Here is a 21,453-nt window from a genome sequence, read left to right on the forward strand (position 1 = left end):
TTAGGCAACACCCCTGACAAGGAGACCAAGGACCACCACAATGTTCGTCAGCACACGCTGAAATGCAGAGAGGTGCGCAAGCTGCACGTGAGCGAAGTGGTCAGGAAAGCCTTCCACCAGCCGAACACTTTAGGAACCTGTTCAGGCAGAAGACCGCGACTAAGAAGTGCTCCTGTGTGAAGTCGGCGTTCTCGAGTACTTTCATCTCTCTGGGCAAAAACGAGGACGCTAAGTTCGACAACAATGTCGGATGCACGGTTAAGGGCAATGTCTGGAACGTCGCACTACGAGCTGTCGTTAGTGTTCCGATTGAGACGGCACGTATTCCTACATAGTCACAGGGCGCAGTCCTGCGCGAAAAGCCTGTCCGTCATCGGAAGGATAGACCGCTGCTCTCAACATTCCACAACGTCATGGCTTTTAAGCATCGTGCACTGATGCCTTCATTCAATGTCATACCTTGCTGACCGGGACGGTTAGCATTCCGAGGCGGGAGGGGGGGGGGGGGCAATGTTGCGGGTTATATGGGAAACATTTCGAGTGAAGAAGCTGTGCGCTAATAGGAGACGATGAGGAAGACGAAGTGGGAGAATAAGTGACTGTTGTAGTAGAGTCTTAACCGGTGTGAAGGGCCCGCTGCTATTCAAGACCAGTATAGCAAATGTAGGATTTATGACGCGTTTCTTTTAGGATGTTTCGGGATATCTTTGCGCTCTCCTAACCTCTGTCGCTTACTCTGCTGCCTCGCCCTAAGTTGACTGGAAGGACTTTCGGAACGTCGGGACTAAAAGTGAGAAACGAGGCTAGTGATTTGCATTGGTAAGTGAATTTCTTTCTTGGATACTTGAAATTATCATGCGAGTACTGCTCTCTCTGGGTAGTTCTTCCGGTTCAAGGTTATTTCTGCAGGTGATGCGTTTTTTTCTTTCCTGTTTTTGAAATTAATTGTTGGGGCATTGTGTGCGACCATTTATTTGAGTTTCGGAAATGGCAATTTTAATGCTCTTGGAGGAGGGTGCCTAATAGGTGTCGGAAAGCAGCAGCGATCACTTTCTTTAAAGCCTGAATTCATCGACGATGCTACGGCGTGGTTAGTCTCAGGCGAGAGTGGCCTTGTGCTAGCTTTCTTTGTGGTCATGGGCTCAACGCCGTTCTGAAATGACTGCTTGTCGAAACAAAATAAAGAAGAGTTACGAGACAGGCTTGTAATTGCAACATAACCGGGCCAGGACCAAGCGGAAAGACGCGAGACAAGAGCGCTACAACCCCGGCTGCACGACTTCATTTCAGCACTCCCGAGAAGCGACCTGCCACGAACCAAGGGTCCGTCACCGAAGATCAAAGCTGAAATGCCGGTCCTTCTGCACAGTCGCTGCTCGCCACTGCGCGTTGGGACCTTCTTACCCCACCGCAGTCACTCTTACGACTTTGCCTTCCGCCTAAGGCCAATGAAGTGTGGTGAGTGACTCATCCCTTGCAGATTTGAGAGTGCCATGCTGCCAACTGATCGAATCCAACTGCGAGATATGATTATTACATGGCGTGTTGTTAATGTGTATCGAGTGGCACTAGAGAACAGGCTTGAGGTAGTGGATAAGAAACTAATACCCGGAATTATTGTTAGTTCGTGTAGTTGAACGCTGACGCAAATCCTTATGCAAACAATATATGCGAAATATCTATTGAGCCTTGCGTCAGCTCATAAATAAGAGCATTCGGGCGACACGACTATCTCTAGGTAGTAGTTGCTATGCGGCGTTGGAGAATCTTCCACCTGTCCACCAAAGAGGCACAGAGTTTGCGCACTGTGAAAGACGCTGGCGTCGTGACCAATGAATGCGCCCCAGCTTCAGTTGCAAATGAAGGAAGCCATCGCGTACAGCGCTACTGACGCAAATTGCTCTTTGGCGCTTTGAAAGTGTTTCTGCCTGGCTGGAAAGAGTCAGTAGAGCGGAGAGGAAAAGCTCTACGCTCGACAACGATGCGTCCACCTGAGGCATTTGGTGGTAGGAGGGATCTTCTCACGCAACTCAGCCGCCAACCTGAGACTACTTGGGGCTGGCACGTGACTTTAGGCCAAAATGCTCCAGCGCCAGAGGTACAAGGAGTGGTTTATTGTAAAATCGGGTCTCTTTAAGTGTCCCCGCCGTGTACATCTCACTCTCATCTCATCTAAAAGAAATAAGAATTACTGCGTTTTACGTTCCAGAACCACGATTTGATTATGAGCCACACCGTAGTGAGCGACTCCGGAAATAGGAACCACGTGGGGTTCTTTGACGTGCACCTAAATCTAAGTACACGGATGTTTTTGTATTTCGCCCCAATCTAAATGCGGCCGCCGTGGCTGGGATTCGATCCCGCGCCCTCGTGCTCAGCAGCCCAACACCTTAACCACTCAGCAACCATGGCGGGTCTCATCGCATCTCAATCGTTCGCCATGTTGTGAATAAATCCTTCAAGTTTTCGCAGCCACAACGCCCTGGTCCCTGCCGGTGGCCTGCTTCCCTGCCCAGTGCCCATGGCACGTCAACCTCGGTCGTCTACCACTAAGTAACGCGGGACGGCGAGCTACAGAAGGAACGAGAATCCAGCAGCCTAACAAGCCCTGTTTGTACATTCACGATATTTCGTATCCGATATTTCTTTATTGGTGAGTTGTTTTGTTTAAAATTCAAATGTGTTAATCGCCCGACTGCGCTAAACTATGAAAAGAGTACTGCGCTAGTATGAAAAGAGTACATTCGCTGAATAAATCATTACCAATACTAGAGATGTGCCGGTCACTGACACTGCTTTCTACAGCATTATGCAGTGAATCAGGAAGCGGTATCCATACTTGCATAAAATACACGCGTTGAAATGCAGAATTCATTTGCAAAAGTTCCTGCGAATTTTTTCTCGTTGTTTTTTTCTTTCAACAAAGTGGCCGGACTCTGTATACACTGTTATAACACAGATAGCCGATCCGGTAGGCAGTGTAGTCCGTGGACACGTGGTGGGGGCTGTCCGCGCATTGCCCTGCCAGGTATCGCTTTATTACTTCGCGCCAGGACTGAAACTGCATCTTTCTTCTTTTTTTTCGCGGGACGTATGATCATAAGTGCAAGCAAGGTTCACGCCTAGCGTGCGGTGTCACGTAGGGGGGGGGGGGGTTGCAGGGTCCCGAGCTCACCGCCAGAAGGCGCGGCGAGGGTAGGAGTGGTAGGAGCGGTTTGTAGAAACTACAAATGAAGCTATGCAGAGTGATATGGGCTAGACTACTTTTGAAATGAGGGAAGATCGCAGTAAAATTGAGTATGAAGAACGATTGAGGATCATGGAAGACAGTAAATGGGCTGGGAGAGTGTTGAGGTGTCTGTACAGGCATAACATTGATTCACAGTGGAGGAAAAGGACTAGGAAGCTTACCAGCAAGTATGCGGCCTGTAGGGTGGACAACACAGCAACAAAGAACGTCAAGCGGAAAGTCAGAGAGGCCTAAATAATCCCTTGGGTGGCGGTAATGGAAAAGAAACCTGCCATGAGTTACTACTTAAGAGACAAAAAACGAAATCAGGACAGAAACAATTTATGATAACTCAAAGGGAAGCTCATTACTTTTCGAAGCGAGATCGGGATGCCTTAGAACACGCACTTATAAAGCGAGATATAAGAAGGAACAGGAGGCATGTGCTTGCTGCGGTAAAGCTTGGGAAACTATATATGGAGCATGTTTTTTTAGAATGTGAAGGCGTGTACCCACCGGTCGATTTAGGCACCACTGGCCTCTCGAAGCCCTTGGGTTCAGCGAGAGCAGTGGAAAAGTAAACATGTCCGCAATAGGGATTAGTAAGAGGTGATTGGAGGATTGGTGGAAGAAAAGTAGGGAGACGACAAAAACGGAGACGTGCAAAATCACAGTTCGAAATAGGGGATCAGAAAATTTCGTTGTGGGAGTTCATAGTGTTTTTTTTATTGTTTGACCTAGGTAGGACATTCGGCAGTATAATAGCAAGAGCTTGGTGGCGGAACCCACCGCCCCGTTCCAAAGGGGAACGCTCATAACATCCATCCATCCATCGGTAAAGCACCTTATTAATTTGAAAGCACCGCGACTCTTTGAACTCTGCCGCCGCTGCGCGACCTCCTCGCGTCCTCCTCGCCCCTTGCGTTTCCCCCGCCCCCTTCCGCGGGAAGCGGTCTTGCGCCAGTTTTTCTGGCACGGCGATTGGTCTCCCTCCCGTTGCCCTTGGAAACGCGCGGATCTTGCGTTTTGCGTGTTTTTCTTTTTCGTCCGCGCCATTTTTCTCCTCAGCTCGACTGGCTCGGCGTAGCGAACGTTGTACGCTGTGTTTCCTACTCTCTGTGCTAGCGCTAGGCCGTGCTGCTGCGCATATAACTGAAGCAAGACGAGTCAAGATGGTTATGCAGTTTTTATGATACCACAAGGAAAGCTTGACGGCTTGCGCAGGAAGCAGTGGCTGCACAACATTGGCCGAAAGAACTTTGTTCTGACAAAGACCAGTGTTGTTTGCGAAGTGAGACGTCTTTACTATTGCTCGTATCGAAGTGTCCCCTAATTCTGAATTTTTTTAATTCTTCCGGCCTGCTCACCAGCGTTCTCGCTGCGGAAGTTTGTATGTTGCATAGAAATGAGGTTGTCCTCAGTGTGCTTAATATTCTGCTCGGACTCCATCACCTCGCACGTCATCAACTGTCGTTATTTATTCGGAAATGCAGCACTAGAGATTCTGCTTTTTGCTGTGAACATCTATGTGCGAAAATACAACCTCTCGATCGCACTTTTCGCGATAGTTAGGATCCGTTGCCTGCTTTACTGAAAATTGTAATAGCTGCTTGTACAGGAGCTAAATTATGGTCAGCTTACGTTGATGTGTGCGTCAGTCATACACTGAATGCAGGCCCTGAAAAAATGTGTTACAAGTATACCCGTAGTATTGCAGGTGACCAGCGCTAGCTAGTCCACATTGCTTTTTTTGAAGTTTTAAGGCGAAAGCCTTTAGATCTGTTTCAAGGTCGCGTTGTAAACGGAAAATATCATGTGACCCAGGAAGGCCAGAAGCAACCCAGAGCGTGTCCAGCCGTGTATAAGATATTAATGAGGAGCCAAGTTAATAAATTATTTATGAATCATTGAACTAAGGTGGATTATGGAGGATTAAGGTTGAATAGGGTGTATTAAGGTGTATTAGGGTGTATTAGGAGGATTAAGGTGCATCAACAAGGACGAAGGTATATTAAGGAGGATTAGGGTGGATTAAGGAAGATGAAGGTGAAGTGCGGTTAATGAAGGAATATTATGACCGATTAGGGTGGATTAAGGCAGATTATGGTGTATAAAGGAGGATTAAGATGCATGAACAAATATTAAGGCGTTCTGAGAAGGATTAGGGCGGATTAAAGTGGATGAAGGAGGATTGAGGTTTATTAGGGTGCATTAATGTGAATTAGGGTTGATTATGAATGATTAAGATCGATTAGGGTGAATTAAGGTGGGTTAAGGTGGATTAGGGTCGATTAAGGTGGATTAGGGTAGATTAAGGTGCCTAAGGGTTGATGGCGGTGGATAAAGGTGAATTACAGTAGGTTTTACAAGGCTTTCGCATTCGTGTCTCTTAGCGATACCTAAGGAAACCTTGGGTTTTTGGAATTTGCTTTGAACTGAACTTCCACGCACGCACGAGCTGGCGATAATTATTATTTGGTTTTCGCACGGATACAGACAATATGCAGGGGTTGTTCACATGATTGCGCACGCTTGCTGTTGATATCAATATCTAGGCGGAGGCCGGGAATCTTCGCTTTAATAGCGAATATTTTAAAACCGCCTTTATTCGGATTTATTCTGTGGGGAAACACTTTCCATCGATTTAACACGAGCTGAAATCATTGCATGAATACGATTTGACTGCGAAGGCTGAGCAACCAATCATGACTGTGGTCATGATGTAGTAATGCGGAGAATATTCTGCACGCAATACTGTTTAGCACTGCAACGTATTTCACCCTAATCCACATTCATAGACCTGATTCCTTCTTAATACACCTTCATCCACCCTAATCCACCTTCATCTACCTTAATCCACCTTAATTCACCTTAATCCTCCCTAATACACCGTAATTCATCTTGATACATTCACTGATCACTTATTAATTAACTTTGCTAATCAGCAATCATCTCTTATACATGGCTGGACATGCTTTGGTTTGCTTCCGGCCGCCCTTGTGTGACGTGATATTTTCTATACCTCACAACGCGATCTTGAAACAGAGATCTAAGGCTTCCGCTTAAGCCACACGCAGAGGTACGTGCCACAAGGAATACTAGATCAGACGCACCAAGTAAAGCATCTCATCATGTGGCAGAAAGATTGTCTGGAGTATAGAACTCACCTCAAAGCTCCTTTTACATTAGTATACCCATTCATAAGGCTTTCAGAAAAAAAACCAGCCTCTTCATAAACGTTGCCTTCAGCAATATCGATGCTATCATCACAATTTCTGAAAATTTTCAACACAACTGGGGCGCACAAATGGCACAAAATAACGCCCCTCTGTAGAATGATGTGACCCGTCCGCGGGAGACCAGGAGAAAAAGCGTGCCGTGCGCAGCACGCGTGACCGCCGGGCAAAGAGAATCGACGAGGAAAGCGCCGCGGGGAGGAGAGTGTCGCTACTTTCAAATTATCAATGGACTTTATGCAGCGGTAGAGTCACTGGGAAAACAATTAAGGTGGGGGTTAGGATCGGGGCTCCGCCGGGATGCGAGCGGACCAATCAGAGCTCGCGCCAGAGGATGCAGAAGGAGAGGGGTATTTGGGCAGGTGTTTCGCCGCTGCGGCAACATTCGCTCCATGGATTCCGCTCGGCGCGAGCGGCAACGGTCATCGCACGAGAGCGGCAGTGCCAACGTCGCGGAAATCCCGAGCTTCGAGAGCGCGAAGCGCAAGCAAAGTGCCATCGGAGGGAAGCCGCTACCGCCGAGGATTGAAAACGGGAAACCCAAGCTAAGCGCCAGTGGAGGCAAGCCAACCCCCTCGTTCAAGATAAGGCAATCCAAGCCAAGCGCCAGCAGGGGCAAGCTAAACCTCAACTTCGAGAGTAAAAGGCCGAGCAAAGACCCTGCTGTTAACAGCGCAAAATGTAGACAAGAGACGATACAAGAAGACATCACAGCGCTTGTGGCGTCTTCTTGTCTCGTCTCTTGTCTACATTTCGCGCTGTTAACAGCAGCATGGAAAACCAACAAGTCCAAACTGCTATTCTAGCGAGCAAAGACGTCGACGCAGAAAGATTCCTCCCACGTAGGGTGCCGATAGACGGTTCAAGAGAGAATTCCTCCACCGTGAGTGCGGCCATAGCTGCAAGGTGTGATAGACCGTGGTTTAGTCACAGCCTGATGCAACTGAAGAGCGTGCGCAATCCGGAACCGAAGTTCGAATCTACTAAAACGACGACGAGACAAAAGACTCTCATGAAAATAGCGCTAAACACGAATTCAAACTTGAGAAAAGGACCGCATGCTTCGCTGTTCTGTAACTAGCTTGACTTTATTTTTGTGTGTGTGTTTGTGGAGAGAGGCCGACTAGGGGATGAATGAATGAATTAATTAATAGTTGACTCAATTGTTTACACTGGCCTGGCCATCTGGAAGAGCTACGAAACACTCATACCACACCTATGCGACTTTGCTGAATGGAAAACCATTGAAGCTGACTCACTTTCCCGCCATAGGGGATCACACCACCGTAACACATATGGTAAATATTTATCTGGAGCTCAACTTGAGAATTATCACATATATGGTAAATATTTAATTGTCGCTCAGCTGAAGAATGAGCTCATCTCCTTTGCCGTCCGCATTTGCAGACAACAGGTCGCAAATTCCAAAGTACCAAATGGCGAACAGCGTAGCTTCGGAAGCTCTCGCATGCCGTTGCCACCGCCACGCGCATAATGCCATCACTTACCTTGGCATGTTATCTTTTGCTTGGCGTTCAGCCATGTCCCGTCTGCTAAGCATTTCCGCACTCCGTCGACTGGCTTCTTGGTGTCCCTGTCAACCAGCGTCCAGCCTTCCTTGCAGTGGTACCTGCAGCGTTGAGCAGCGCGTTTCTTGTCGGTGAAACAAATCAGATACCCGGCGTTCACTCAGTTTCCTTGGTCTCGCCGTGACCCCCACATGAAGCCTACATGAGGGTATCAATTTAAAGGCCAACTGCTACGAAATTTACGACCACGTGAAAAACCTAGTTTTACATAGTTTAGACATGAAGTAGCCTGTGCAAAATCTTACGCTTGAAATGCAGCTCAATCCGTCACAAAGAGCTCGCAAAATTTGAGGTTTTTCATACCGAAACTGAAAAAAAAAACGACGCCATTATTGCCCGGCAGTAGTGACGTACAGTCAATAATGTGGAGAACCAGCGCCCGTGCTGTCTGTTTTCCTTGCTTGTATTCTGTTGCGGTTTATCAGCAGCGAAGGTCCTGCACGTCTGCTAGTCACAGTAGTACACTTTCTTAGCTGCTTCGTGCGCTGTGACAATGCTGTTGCGCGCCCGCGATGTTCCTTTAATGAGAAGTGTTCTGAGAGTGCAGCAGGTTTTCTCTGCCTGGCTGTCTACGTTCAACAGCAGGGACTCGATCCGTTCCACCTCCGCTAGAAGAAGGGCGTATTGGGTTGCCCAAGCTAAAAGTGCACGATAGTCCGGCTTAACGCGGACGCGACTCACGCGTGGCGCAGTTACGCTAAATTGGCGAAAATTGGACGCTCTACACTTTTGTGTGGCTGGCGCTGGAATAGAACATGTCCTATCGCACGCCGCAGCACCTGGAATAGGGTGCATCACGCTCTAGCTTGGCTAACCAGCTGCAAGCTGCTAGGGTTCACTGAAGTGATCGTATTGCGTTTGTGCCTTCGACCATGAAATAAGCGCTCGCTCGCCGTTGTCCGCTATAGCGCTGCGGCAACGCCTGGTCGCCGCGCCCCGGCGGGTCACGTCAAAAGCGCAGGATAAACATTTAGCGATCTTCGCGTCTCCGGCATGACGTATACGACTTCACCGGCCGCCGCCTGGCAGGCTGGAAGCGCTGGACTTGTCGACCGATCTAGAGAGCCGACATGCAAGCAAAAGCACTGTTTCCATGTGGGCTGCCTAGACAGACCAGAAAACTACCACCATCTGTAGTACGGGATGAAAAAGAGCTGAGACTTGGCATGGCCGGGCTAGAGGCGCTTAGTGCTAAGTGTGCATATACTCGCGGCCGCCCAGAGAGGCCGGACTGCGGCCGTGATGAATATTCGCCTATTTAGCTGTGGCGGCATTGCATTCCTGCATGGCTTGACGCCGCATCTACACCATGACCGCCGCATCGCGTTCTCCTTCGTGACAAATGCAACATGCGTTTCCCGTTCGTTTCCGGCACTGATTCAGAAAGGATTTCCTTCGTCCACTTCGACGCGTCCGATGTAGAGACGCGCGAAACATCTTGAAGATGATGCGTTACCAGAATTGATCGCTCGAGAATGTCGCCGTTGAATACAAGTTGCCTTTGAATGTTACCTTCGGTTTCGTGCGCCATCGCGGCATATAGTCAACTCGAGAAATCGTATGCCAAGCAGATCATGATGGGTAAGTGACTGTGATGAAGTGCAGCTTGTCTACTGCAGTTTACATGTCTGGTGCGCGTCGACTGGTCCGCGTCGCATGTGCCGGCCGCGCCGCGGTGCATGCTTGCGCTCGGAAAGCTGGGACGGGAAAGATGTGTTCGGCCTTCCTCTGTTCAGCGTTGCGTGCTGCACAGCCATTGCTTGTGCTCGAGTACGCATTCTAGCACCCGACCGCCACGAAGCGCATCGACATCCTTGCAACACTATCACAAGCGCAACAGCTAGGGACAACGCATGCAGAGGGAGACGCCCATACTGGCAAATGACGAGCGAGCAATGCACCTGGCTGCCTAGGCGCAATCTGGCGCAACTGAGAGATCAACAGTTGCGTACGGATCTTCAATATGCGCCATATCCGCATCGTTACCAACTTGCCGCCAGGTGCACGCGTCGTCTGCATAGGCGCTATTTAATAGCTGCTAATAACAAAATCAGGCGATTGCCAGCCCTGCGGCTTGCCCAAGATTACTTCGAGAGTATACGCTATAGGCCTCTATAGTCAGTTAAGCCCAAGTGAAATTTCCTTGCAGTTGGCCTTTAAGTCTCTGCAAAATACCAGCCATGTCGGCTTAGTGGCCGTGGCGTTGCGCTGCTACGCACGACGCCGCGGAAGCGCATGGCGGCGGCAGCATTTCGATGGCGGCGAAAAACGTCCATCCAAACGTGCATCTTAAGAACGTGAGGTATTTTGTTCATGTTGCTGTTGCTGCTGTGCGAAAAGGAGTAGTCGTCAATATTAGAGGGCCACTACATCTCTCTCTTTCCATTTCAATGAAAAAGAAAGAACCCCAGGTAGTCAAAATTATTCAGGAGTCCCGCACTACAGCCTGCCTCGTAATCATATAGTGGCACTGGCACGTAAAGCCACAGAACTTAAGTTTCTGCGTATGCCCGAAACCTAGAATTTCCACCGCACGAAGAGTAAAACGCTGGGACGCTCGGCTCAGGACGCAGTGCTGGCCCTCGGATTAGATTCAGCACTCCTGCTAGTTTCTTTTTTATGTTTGACTTTGCGTGCGCTTGCAATCATGCAAGCGCACCGACTTGTTCAACTTTCACTTCTTTTGAAGTTTTGATATATTTGTCGTACTGCTACTGAAAAGAAGGAAAGGAAATATATGGTTTTTTATTTTTGGAAAGGTGCCGCGGCGAAATGATGGGAAACACTCGTGACTCGGGCGCGAACAGAATGACATTTGTCTATTTTTTTTAGCATATAAGCGCATCACGTGTCAAAACGTGACAAAACGGCAATATAATTTGGAGGCACGCCATTGTTGGGGAATCCAGATGAAGTTTGACCGCCTGGGGTTCCCAATGCGCGGTGCACTGGTGTTTTTGCAGTTCGCCACCATCGAAATACAACCGGGATTTGATCCCACGCCCTTGGGCTGAGCAGTGTTTTGAGCATCCCTTGCAAAGGCATTCCTTTGGGCCTAGATGTCCTGGCAACTCTTTTCGATCACAGTACGTTAGGATACACTATGACTATGTTAAATTGTGCAGCGTGTACTCACTGGCAAAGAAAGTCGTAAGCCGATGGTCGCTTCTTGCAGTTGCCAGGGCTGACATCGAGCTTGTCGTTTACTTTGAGGGCTTGACACTCGACAACTGTGGTATTAGACATAATTCGTTGAGATCTGTTAGATGGAGTAATAATATTCTTACACTTTCATTGAATTTTACTTCAGATATACGTCACTGAGAAGTATCGCATTAAAAATTTTACAGCGTCTTTCAATGTTATAAAACGCTTGCGTTACAATAACCGGTATATTCTCGGTTAACAAGCGTTAATTCCGGCCGTGCATATTCCTTCAATACCTCACTGCACGCATCGCAAATCGACATGAAAGAAACTGACGTGATGCGCCTGATGAACACCTACGCCTTGAGCAGAATCACCTATGTCACCCCGTACCTTCGCCTCAGTGCAACTGACAAGCTCAAACTTAATACCATGATCAAGAGGGCATAAAAGCAAGCCCTACATCTTCCCATTTCAACCTCTAACGAGAAAATGGACGCCCTCGGCATTATCAACACCATAGACGAGCGTATTAAAGTTCAGAGTATTACCTAATGCGAAGGACTCGCCAATTCCACCGCGGACAGACACATTCTGCGCCCCCTAAGCATAACCTACACCACCCAATTCGAACCAAGAGTACCCATCCCTCCGAACATTCACGCTCAGCTAGTTATCCCGCCCACACCTAGCCATATGCACCCTGAACACAAACAGGAGCAACGTGCAGTCAGCTAAATAACTGCAAAAGCGCTACGACTAAGCCGCAGACGTAGCCTACCTGGTCACAGCGGAATACACCCACCAGAACGCCATGGCGGTCGCAGTAGTCGCGGGCTCGCAATACCGCCTCGTCGCAACCCGAAGAAGGAGAAGAAACGGCCACCGCTTTAGCCTACGCCTCAGCCAACGCACACTGCATCATCAGCGATTCCAAAACGGCCGTTCGCAACTACACAAAAGGACTGATAGCACCCCAAGCGCAGAAGGTACTCTGCGGCACTCCGCCCTCAAGGCAACGCCGCGTCCAGATCATCTGGGCCCTTGGACACTCGCGTCTGGCTGAAAACGAATCCACCCGCGATGCCGCCCGAGTGCTCGCACGCAGGGCGCATCCTCCAGCGTCTTCCGATCCTGACGAGCCCTCTGTTCTGCATGACTTGGAAAAATCTTAATGACGCTGTCATTTGTTCCAATGCTTTGCGCAGCAGCAGCTTTCACCGGTCGTGTATGTGAGTAATCACACTCAAATTACAGCCGCAACAGGGCGCACATATAGAAAGCAGGAGTTCTGCAAAATATACGAGGGCGAGTCAAATGAAAGTGACCCAATGCGAATATATGACAAACGGGGTACTTTATCTAAACGTAGCCTCCATGAGCATTGGGACATTTGTCACACTGACGATGCAGATCATGCATACAACTTATTCTTGAGTAGCTTTGTGAAATTATATAATGCATCATTTCCTTACAAGTACCTTACGCAGTAAAAAAATATGTAAGCCCTGGATAACGCCAAGTCTACTTACTAGAATTCAAGCGAAGGATAGGATGTAAAGAAGTTCTTGAAAATTCGTGATTCTCATCTCTTTAAAACATACAAATGCCTTCGTAACAAACTAACGAAAGATATCAGAACCGCAGGAGATGCGTATTATTGCAATTTCTTTTTTAACTCAACCTCTAGGACTGACATGACGTGGAAAAAGCTCAAAAGCGGGCTTAATCCTCCGTCCCTATCAAACCAAGCTATAAAAATTATTCAGAAAAATAAAGCATTGCCGGGCAGCAAGTTGGCTGATGCGTTCAATGATTTTTTTATTGATCTCCAGAGAAATAACTATGATGTGATGGCTCTTGACTACATAAATTGTACCGTAGATCAGACATGTTTCCTGAGTCCTGTAAATGAGTCAGAAGTAGAGACCGTATTTCTTGCATTAAATAATTCTGGGAGCTGTGATAAAGACGATATTAGGGTGAAACCTGTGAAATTGTTATTGATATAATAGCACCATGTCCCACCCATACGTTCGTTATCCCACCCATACGTTGTCCCACCCATACGTTACACCTGTTGATGCCCCAACTGACCGATGCTGCCGCGGAACAGAGATCGTGCACGTTTGCCGCCTGAAGCCCTTTCACCTCCGTTCCACTTTCTAATGTGCGGCCAGGCTGGCCACTTCCTTCCACGGGGAAATTACTGTAAGCATTTATGCGGACTTCATCTTCATCTGTACAAAGTCATCATCAATCATCGGCTCGTGTTCGTTTCTGCGTCTGCGCCATTTTTCCTTCTTGGAATAAAGCGCCGTCTCGACCATGGTATTTCAATATATATATATATATATATATATATATATATATATATATATATATATATGCGGAGCTTGCGGGGTCGTAGCCACCTGCGCCAGGTTGTTTTTTCAGCCGCTTTCATTTCCAACAATTTATAGTTTATTTTATTTATTAAGCACAAGTAATTTCCCCTAAGTTATTCTTGGTGTCAGTGTTTGTTGGATTCCTTTGATTTGACTATATATATATACCTCGTATAAAATTTTGCCAGAGAAGACATAAGACAACTACCTGTATTTTAGCGGGCAAGAACTCTGCAGTGATGGAGCTAAAATGGAAACGGAAGCTTACCTTTGCACGTGGGCATTTGACCTTTCCAGCTACCCTGAATGGAGCATGTCAGGCGTGGGTCGCCGCCGGTGATGTTGTAACCGAGGTTGCAGCCCGGTGTGCACGTGGTGCCGAATTCGAGCGTGGTGCTTGAGCAATTGAGAACGCCATTCGCCGGAGGCTGCAGGGCTGGGCAGCGCACCTCTGCGCCGAAAGGATCTGGCGTCAAGATGCGCTAGGTGATCGTTTAGGCGGCAGCTACGAGGGATGCTGTTTCACCGTATAATACTAGCGACATCCTCTTTTTGAGGACTTCACAGTCCTTTCGAAAATGCCTGAAGCGCGTAATGTGTTTAATGGCAATCGTAAATCAAGCTTTTTAGTATTACTGATTGCGCAAGTTGCCAACGATCCATCTTCCACAGCACCACTGGCAAATAAATGGGCAAATAAATGTCCTCCACATGTCTTGTGTTCATTTGCTTGTTTCTGTCATCAGTGGTGCTGTTGAAGATAGACATTTATAAAGCTGGATTCTCTTACCTTGGCCGAAGAAGACCGAGAATGTAGCTCCAATCATGGTATACCAGATTATCATTACGTTGAAACAATTTATTTGGGCTACAAGTCGCCAATGACGTCACATAGCGCAGCTGAGAACGCAAGAATGGTGCGACAAAGTCGTAGACACGTGATTCCACGTGTCGTAAAGACACGCGATGCAAGGCTCGAGCAAGTACGAAGGTTTTCGTACCTTGATAATTATTATGTCCTCATTCATCACTACACTGATGCCCGGCCTTCACGAATGTGTGTATTCTGTAACAGGAGGCTCACGGACAGCTACACGATTTAGCATACGTTGCTGGGAAAGGAAGATAAGTATTTCAACAACAAAATATCCTGAGGCAGGCGGGCGCCGACTTTCGAGAGAACCTATCATAAGCCGCCTAACTCGTTTGAGTGCTGTTCAGCTACTCCGCTTACTCTCGCAGAAGAACTCCGGCCCGGACCAGGTCTTGTCTGCCTGGCAGACGCGGGGCACTTTTGTCACGCGGTTCCAGGGCAGGTCGCCAGCGGCCAGCTTGGCCCGGTCGCACTGGTAGGGGCACTGCCCTTCCGCGCACAGGAAGTCGCACCGGTCTCCGAAACTGGTTCCGCACTTGCGCGGAATGGTGCTTCCGCCCGCCGGATCCGACAGCGGGGCGCACTTGATGGCTGCGCAAACGGAATCGATGCACGCCTCAGAGCTGCGGTAAAGATTGGACCGATGGCACGTGTTGCACGGGAAAACAAGTGCATTGTGTGTAAAGCGCATATAGTGTCAGTGCATGGCACAGACTTGTTGACATCGTCTTTGAGCGACCGTCTGGACAGCGGCGGTTCGGCCCTGAGCCGTTTCAAAAAGAGAGTAGCAACGCAAGACACAGAACGTAATAAGGAGGCGGACGAAGCGCTCTGTCCGTGTCCTTGGGCTCCGTCCGTCTCCTTCTTATGTCCTGTGTCTTGCGCTGTTACTCCCGTTTTGATACGGTTCAAGGCTGTTTCACACGTTGCGACTGAAGCGACAAAAATTGGTGCAGTCGCACGCATCACAAAGCAATTTTTAGAGGGCTCATTTCACATGACTGCAATTTCAACAATGCCACTGATTCCACGCTCACTGTTCCTTGCTGCCAGATTTTGTGGCAGATGCGCATAGTTATTTTAATGTAATGAAAAAAAAAACGTGCGCGTTATGATATTATTCATCTGTGTTTATTAGGAGCAAACGATACGCGTGTTCTGTAATTTAAATTTGTTTTGGAGTGCACAACGGCGGTTTCCGATGTTAAGTGCAAAGGGACACGGCGTACGTAAACAGCTGTTCACAGCTGGTTCTTCAGCGCTGTGTGTTGTCTCGTGTGCCTTCTCTGTCCGTCTTGATGACCTATCAAAGAGCCGATACACCTACCCTCACGGCATATGCAGTATTGGGAATTCGGTTGCAGCGAAGTCGTCGTGTCAGCTGAACGATATCATCGCGCTACCCGTGCTCAGCGTCAGCTTCTGCAGAAATCGTGTGTGCATATTGTTCTTGATTGCGCATAAGTGATGCCTGCTCCTCGTAATATTCTTGCACCAACCAAAGCAACAAACACCATCCAGAAAGCCCACATCTGCGCCTGAAGGAAGGCGCAAGAGATCTGTGTGTGATTACTGAACGTGGAAAAAAGTCAACAAATACACCAAGGACAGCATAGGGGAAATTAGTTAAACTTATTATTTGCATTAAAGAAATAATAAATTAATTGAAGTGAAAATAAATGTAGAACAACTGGCCACAGGTGGGGCACGAACCTACAATGCTCTTACCAATGTAGCTGCCAAAGAGCACCGCACACGTAATGCGAAGACGTGGGTTCTTGCCCCACCTGCGACCAGTTTTTTTTTTCATCCATGTTGATTTCGATTAGTTTTATATTGTTTAGTTCAATTAACGAAAACAAGTAATTTCCCCCAGGCTGTCCTTGGTGTCCTTGTTGGCTGCCTGTATGATACACACTCTCTCTCTCTCTCTCTCTCTCTCTCTCTCTATATATATATATATATATATATATATATATATATATATATATATATATATCATGTGTGCGCGCTATCGTGACACGTCGTGAAAACAGCACGCTCTTAGATTTCGTGAGGCCTTTCAATCATCCTCAAAGGTGTATGCCTATGTGTACAGTCTTATACTTCAGGCTTGCCTCCGCTTTTTCTTTTCATAATTGGCTATTGCTTAGAATTCATTTGGGATGCTTTATTTTTATTGGCATTCACGCCTCCTGTACCTACCTTGGGGTGTACGCTTCCCCATTTTATTTTAATTTTTTTCAATGCTTGGGCACACAAAAAGCTATAATAGTGAAATCAATTCGGGATCACTGTTTACCTATCCACATGTAAGCATAGCCCCGAGTCGGAGTTGTGCAGTGCGAGTGGAAACAGAACCTGTAGAAGCCGAGTTAAAATACGCAGCAATGAACCGCGTCGAACGCGAACGACGAAACATAGAACGAGAAAGCGCAAGGAAGAAAAGTCGCAGTTTCACCCGAACGGCGAACCATCAATTGCGATAGCAAATGCGTAGACAGCTATACGAAGTAAGGATGGTAGCTTTATCGGCTCTATAAACTTGCAAACGTTCGCTTACTATCTAAATTAACAAGCACGGTGTCAGCGCAAGACGGCACGTTTCCGCCCCGCTTTACTCCCTTGCGCGCGAGAGTTTGAGCTACGATCGTCGGCTCTCGTCGCGCTCTTTCACTCGCACGTACGGCATGCGGCGTGCTGCGGCGGTGTTATCGCCCTTGGACTTGATACGTGGAAAAAAAATTTTAATTATGGGGTTTTACGTGCCAAAACCACTTTCTGATTATGAGGCACGCCGTAGTGGGGGACTCCGGAAATTTCGACCACCTGGGGTTCTTTAACGTGCACCTAAATGTGGCTGTTTTCGCATTTCGCCCCCATCGAAATGCGGTCGCCGTGGCCGGGATTCGATCCCGCGACCACGTGCTCAGCAGCCAAGCACCATAGCCACTGAGCAACCACGGCGGGTAAATCGTCGATGGCGAAGTCGACGGCAAAAATGCGCCTGGAGTGCACATATAATTGCTATCACAATAAAAGAGAACAAGGTAAACTCGAACTTACGGCTACATGGCACGTGACCTCCGGGATCACCCTTGTAACCTGGAATGCAGGAGCATTGGGCCTCAGTCGTGGAGCCCTCGCCACTGGTGGTCGAGTTGGGCGGGCACGGCTTGCAGTTGCTAGAGCCGGCGTGCTCCTTGTACGTGCCGCGGCCGCATCCTGCGCATGGATCGCAGTGGCGGATCAGCGGGGTTCGGCCATTCTACCCGTCAGTGATGCTTTCAAAAGACAGCATGAAGCGCAAAAGTTATTTCATGCATGCTACTCAGTCACAGGACAACCTTTCTGTGAAAGCGTCGTGCGTGCTTCATGTTCAAGCGTGAGTTACATGTGTTAAAGCAGCCGGATAGTTTTCTTTTCGACGCTTCCAATAGAGGTGTAGTGCACCGCCTACAGTGGCGCGACTGGTGGTTATGTAATGTAGCGGGCGCTTTCGAAAGTACGCTCGGGATGCAGTAGCAGACCACGACCGTTTGCAGCAAGAATGGCTTAAAGAGACACTAGAGCAAAACAATAAATGAGTTTAGACTAATGAAGCATTGTTTGCGAACCCTGCAGGCAGTCATTTCAAATAAAATAGTTTGATTATTATATGAGAAAATGAAGGTCCAAGTATCACTATTTGGATTTCGCGCCGATACCCCAGCGCCGGCACGTCAACGTGACGTCAGGGATTCCAAAGTATGTTTTCGCATTTGGGCCACGTTGGCTGAGTAAAGGCTCCCGAAACTTGCCATGTTTATTATTTGGTTCCTTTAGAACACAATGTAATCAACCTGTACCGCTATGTATAATTACTAGGCGCCAGAAGACGCCATCAAAATCCAAGACGTCACAACTACCAGGTGCGGGAACTCAAGTAGGCGTCGCCACCCGTATTTCATTCTTGCGCTTTTTCTGGCTTACCAAACGTCCTATCGTTGTAAGAGTGGTGTTTTTAGCTTGTAGAAAGGTAATTTACTGATGCAGAAGAAATCATTTTTCACTTTAGTGTCCCTTTAAGTTCGCGCCTGCGGTTTCGCCTTCGTTTGGGCGCCAGACCGCTACGTGACCGTTAGCAGCTGCAGAAAAGGCGCAGGCCTCTGTGAGAGCGGACACGACGTTACTGGAGTCCCAGTGCACATACACGTGCGAGGTGCACCCCGCAGACAAGCGCTTCGAGGCCTGCTTGTATTTAAGTAGCCGCTTCGTTTTGTTGACTAATCATGTCTCAATCGTTTTCTTTTAATTCTACCCTTGCCCCAATAATTATTGCGGACCTCAAGATAGCCACACGTCGTTGGCGCAGATTTGGATCTCAGACGAATCCGTAAAGCACGATGCCGGCACACATTGCAGTGATCTTTCTACCGATGATTACACATGACATCGCTGAATATGTGCCGTCAAAGTGACCTCAGTAAGAGTAATTACAGATTTGTAATTGGAAATGCATACGCTAGTCAACGAAGTCAATAAACGCATGGGTGAATAAAAGCGTGAATTAGCGCCTCCCTACCCATGCACTGCGGCTTCGTACGTCGACGAACTGCCTTTCCCACTGCAGTTTTCGCAATCTCAAGTTTCCCTATAGAACTGGTTCGAAACGTACAAAGCTAAAGTCTTGCCAACAAGCAATTATTTATTTTTCGAATGTTACAGAAGATGGGCGCTCAAGGCTAGGCATGGTTCACTCCTTTGCGGCGTAGGAGTGCAATGCCTACGCTGCAAAAGATAAGCATTCACTTGAGTACAAAATACACACGCAAAAAGGCACTCTGCGTGGCAAATCTGTTCAGACAGCATCAAGGTGACGATTTCACAAACATGACAAGAATTTTTCAGCGAAACTCGAACAGCAATGCCATATGTAGTACCTAACAGCCATCCTCACTCTGCACTACCTCTCTTCTAACACATTTTGCAAGCAACCACAATATCAAACATATTTTCCGGCGAAAAGAAAAACATCTGTTACAGAAACACATGCCTGTAATCATTCCTACAAAATACAGCATTATTTAAGGCCTTTACAAACGAGGCTACGCGAAAACCGCATAATCGCAAAAAATCAACAATTGTTATGCAGAAGCAACTAGAAACAGTTTAACATGCGTGAAGCCACGCATAAGGTACATCCAAAAACATCAACTGCATGACAGCTGGCGCGACGATTTAATGCGGGCCGCATAATATAAACAAAATCCCTCCTTGCAAGCCTTATCAGATTTACGACACAACACTATGCGCTAGTACAACCTTGCAACCTGGCAAGAGCAAGGTAAAGCAGCGGCAAATGGTAGAGGCGGCAAGCGGTATTCAATACCTAACAGACATGGCCTTAACCCGCATGCTGCACTGCTGACAAACCGTACCAAACGTGGGTAGGTCTTGATAAACTTCGCGCTTACCCGAGTAAACATGATCGAGCGCAACAAATACCGAGATAAGAAAGCGAAGCGTGAAAACAATAAATTTCCTGCCGAACGGCGGCAATTCATTTCTCCCGTTGTCTCTGCCCATGAGGCCTCGTGGGTATTAAGTAGAACCACGTAACTGGAAAGCTTTTTTTTTATGTATTTGAGCACCCCATCCCGCAACAATTGTTCTTCGACATGCCATGGAGCTATGGCCACCACACACATGCGACGGGTGTTGCTTATTCTCCTCCACTCGTCCTCAAGAGCAACGACCTGGAGGGTTGAAATTAATGCTCTCTCTCTCTCTCCTCCGAAAACGTGAATGAAACATAGAAGCACGTGTAACGATGCAGAAAACTACGTCATACGGCTGCTCCTTTTCTGAGTGCACCTAGCCAGGTCCCCCACTAGAGGTGCGTATATCGGCCCTCAACTCACTACGTGTATAATGGCGCGATAACCTCGATATAGGGTATAGGATGTGCACAACTCAACTGTTCAGAACTGCTTTGAGGTGGCAATTTGCATTTGTGGAAGAATGAAATAGTGCGCAGTAACTATCAAATAAAAAAATTATGGGGTTTTACGTGCCAAAACCACTTTCTGATTATGAGGCACGCCGTAGTGGAAGACTCCGGAAATTTAGACCACCTGGGGATCTTTAACGTGCACCTAAATCTAAGTACACGGGTGTTTTCGCATTTCTCCCCCATCGAAATGCGGCCGCCATGGCGCAGTAACTATCAAAGTGACTATCGCAGTGGGCAAATAGCTTGCTAAAGCTTGTGCATTGGTGATGTCTTCCTGTGAGCCACAGGTGTATTAAAGAACTCAACAGCATTCTACACTGTAAAAATGTTTTCACCCTTAAGGTTGTTTTCCTGTCGCAATCGTAACACCCTTATGGTTAGGGCTTCGCAAAATTTTATAGAGGGTTCAGTGTGCGCGGCGACGAAGGAAATGGATACCAAGCTCTTCAAACACAACGTGCAAAATCGTCACGTTCGCTAACATGAAAAGAAATGTCCTTCAGGTGTGTGCGACGGCATAATGCACCAGTGCAAATCTTACTCTCTTTTGTCCTACATTCACCCCCTCTACGCCAGGTAGTGGTTTCTCTCCGAATTCCTGTGAGTGGGTTGCCCAATGTGTTGACCCGATGTTGAATACGCACCCCATCTCTACACCAGTGAGTGGGTTTTCTCGGTATTCCTCTGTGCGGATGGTCAGGGAGTGGTCTTTCTCATACTCTGTGTGAACTGATTGGTGTGCTCACAGGGCCCTCTACCAGAAGGCAAGAGAGAAAGCGGTTGCCCTGATGGTGTAGGGCACAAGAAGACCAGTGGGACGCGACGGACACATCTTCTCCACCCGTGCTTGCAGCAGCGCGGACGTTGAATCTTTTTGTACTTTTTGCCTTGGAGCGCAACGCATACCCGCAACCACGCAATAAACGTCTGTGACTTGTTTTTACATCGTCTCGTCTTCCCTGCCGGACCCTCTCCGATGACCAATCTGGTTCAATC

The 21,453-nt window shown here is 47.9% G+C and overlaps 1 protein-coding gene and 1 long non-coding RNA gene across 4 annotated transcripts in view; one reads left to right on the forward strand and one right to left on the reverse strand.

The window, feature by feature from the left end:
* The window catches only part of LOC139057173 (sushi, von Willebrand factor type A, EGF and pentraxin domain-containing protein 1-like), a 173,680-nt gene that overhangs the window by 125,885 nt on the left and 26,342 nt on the right, over nucleotides 1-21,453 (reverse strand). For both annotated transcript variants that reach the window (XM_070534968.1, XM_070534967.1), the window contains exons 4-8: nucleotides 17,529-17,687; nucleotides 14,823-15,053; nucleotides 13,857-14,039; nucleotides 11,191-11,284; nucleotides 7,974-8,095 (exon numbers count right to left, since the gene is read on the reverse strand). In XM_070534968.1, the coding sequence (XP_070391069.1) occupies nucleotides 7,974-8,095; nucleotides 11,191-11,284; nucleotides 13,857-14,039; nucleotides 14,823-15,053; nucleotides 17,529-17,687 (789 nt within the window). The remainder of the gene's footprint in view (nucleotides 1-7,973; nucleotides 8,096-11,190; nucleotides 11,285-13,856; nucleotides 14,040-14,822; nucleotides 15,054-17,528; nucleotides 17,688-21,453) is intronic.
* Nucleotides 584-21,397, forward strand: LOC139057182 (uncharacterized). Of its 2 annotated transcripts, none has more exons than XR_011512616.1 (4): nucleotides 584-819; nucleotides 1,291-1,458; nucleotides 2,464-2,653; nucleotides 21,206-21,397. It is a non-coding gene; the product is annotated as an uncharacterized lncRNA (long non-coding RNA). The 2 variants fall into 2 exon arrangements; XR_011512615.1 differs by having other exon boundaries at nucleotides 2,473-2,653.

The sequence above is a fragment of the Dermacentor albipictus genome, chromosome 3 (genome assembly GCF_038994185.2).
Source record: "Dermacentor albipictus isolate Rhodes 1998 colony chromosome 3, USDA_Dalb.pri_finalv2, whole genome shotgun sequence".
Classification (NCBI taxonomy): Eukaryota; Metazoa; Arthropoda; class Arachnida; order Ixodida; family Ixodidae; genus Dermacentor; species Dermacentor albipictus.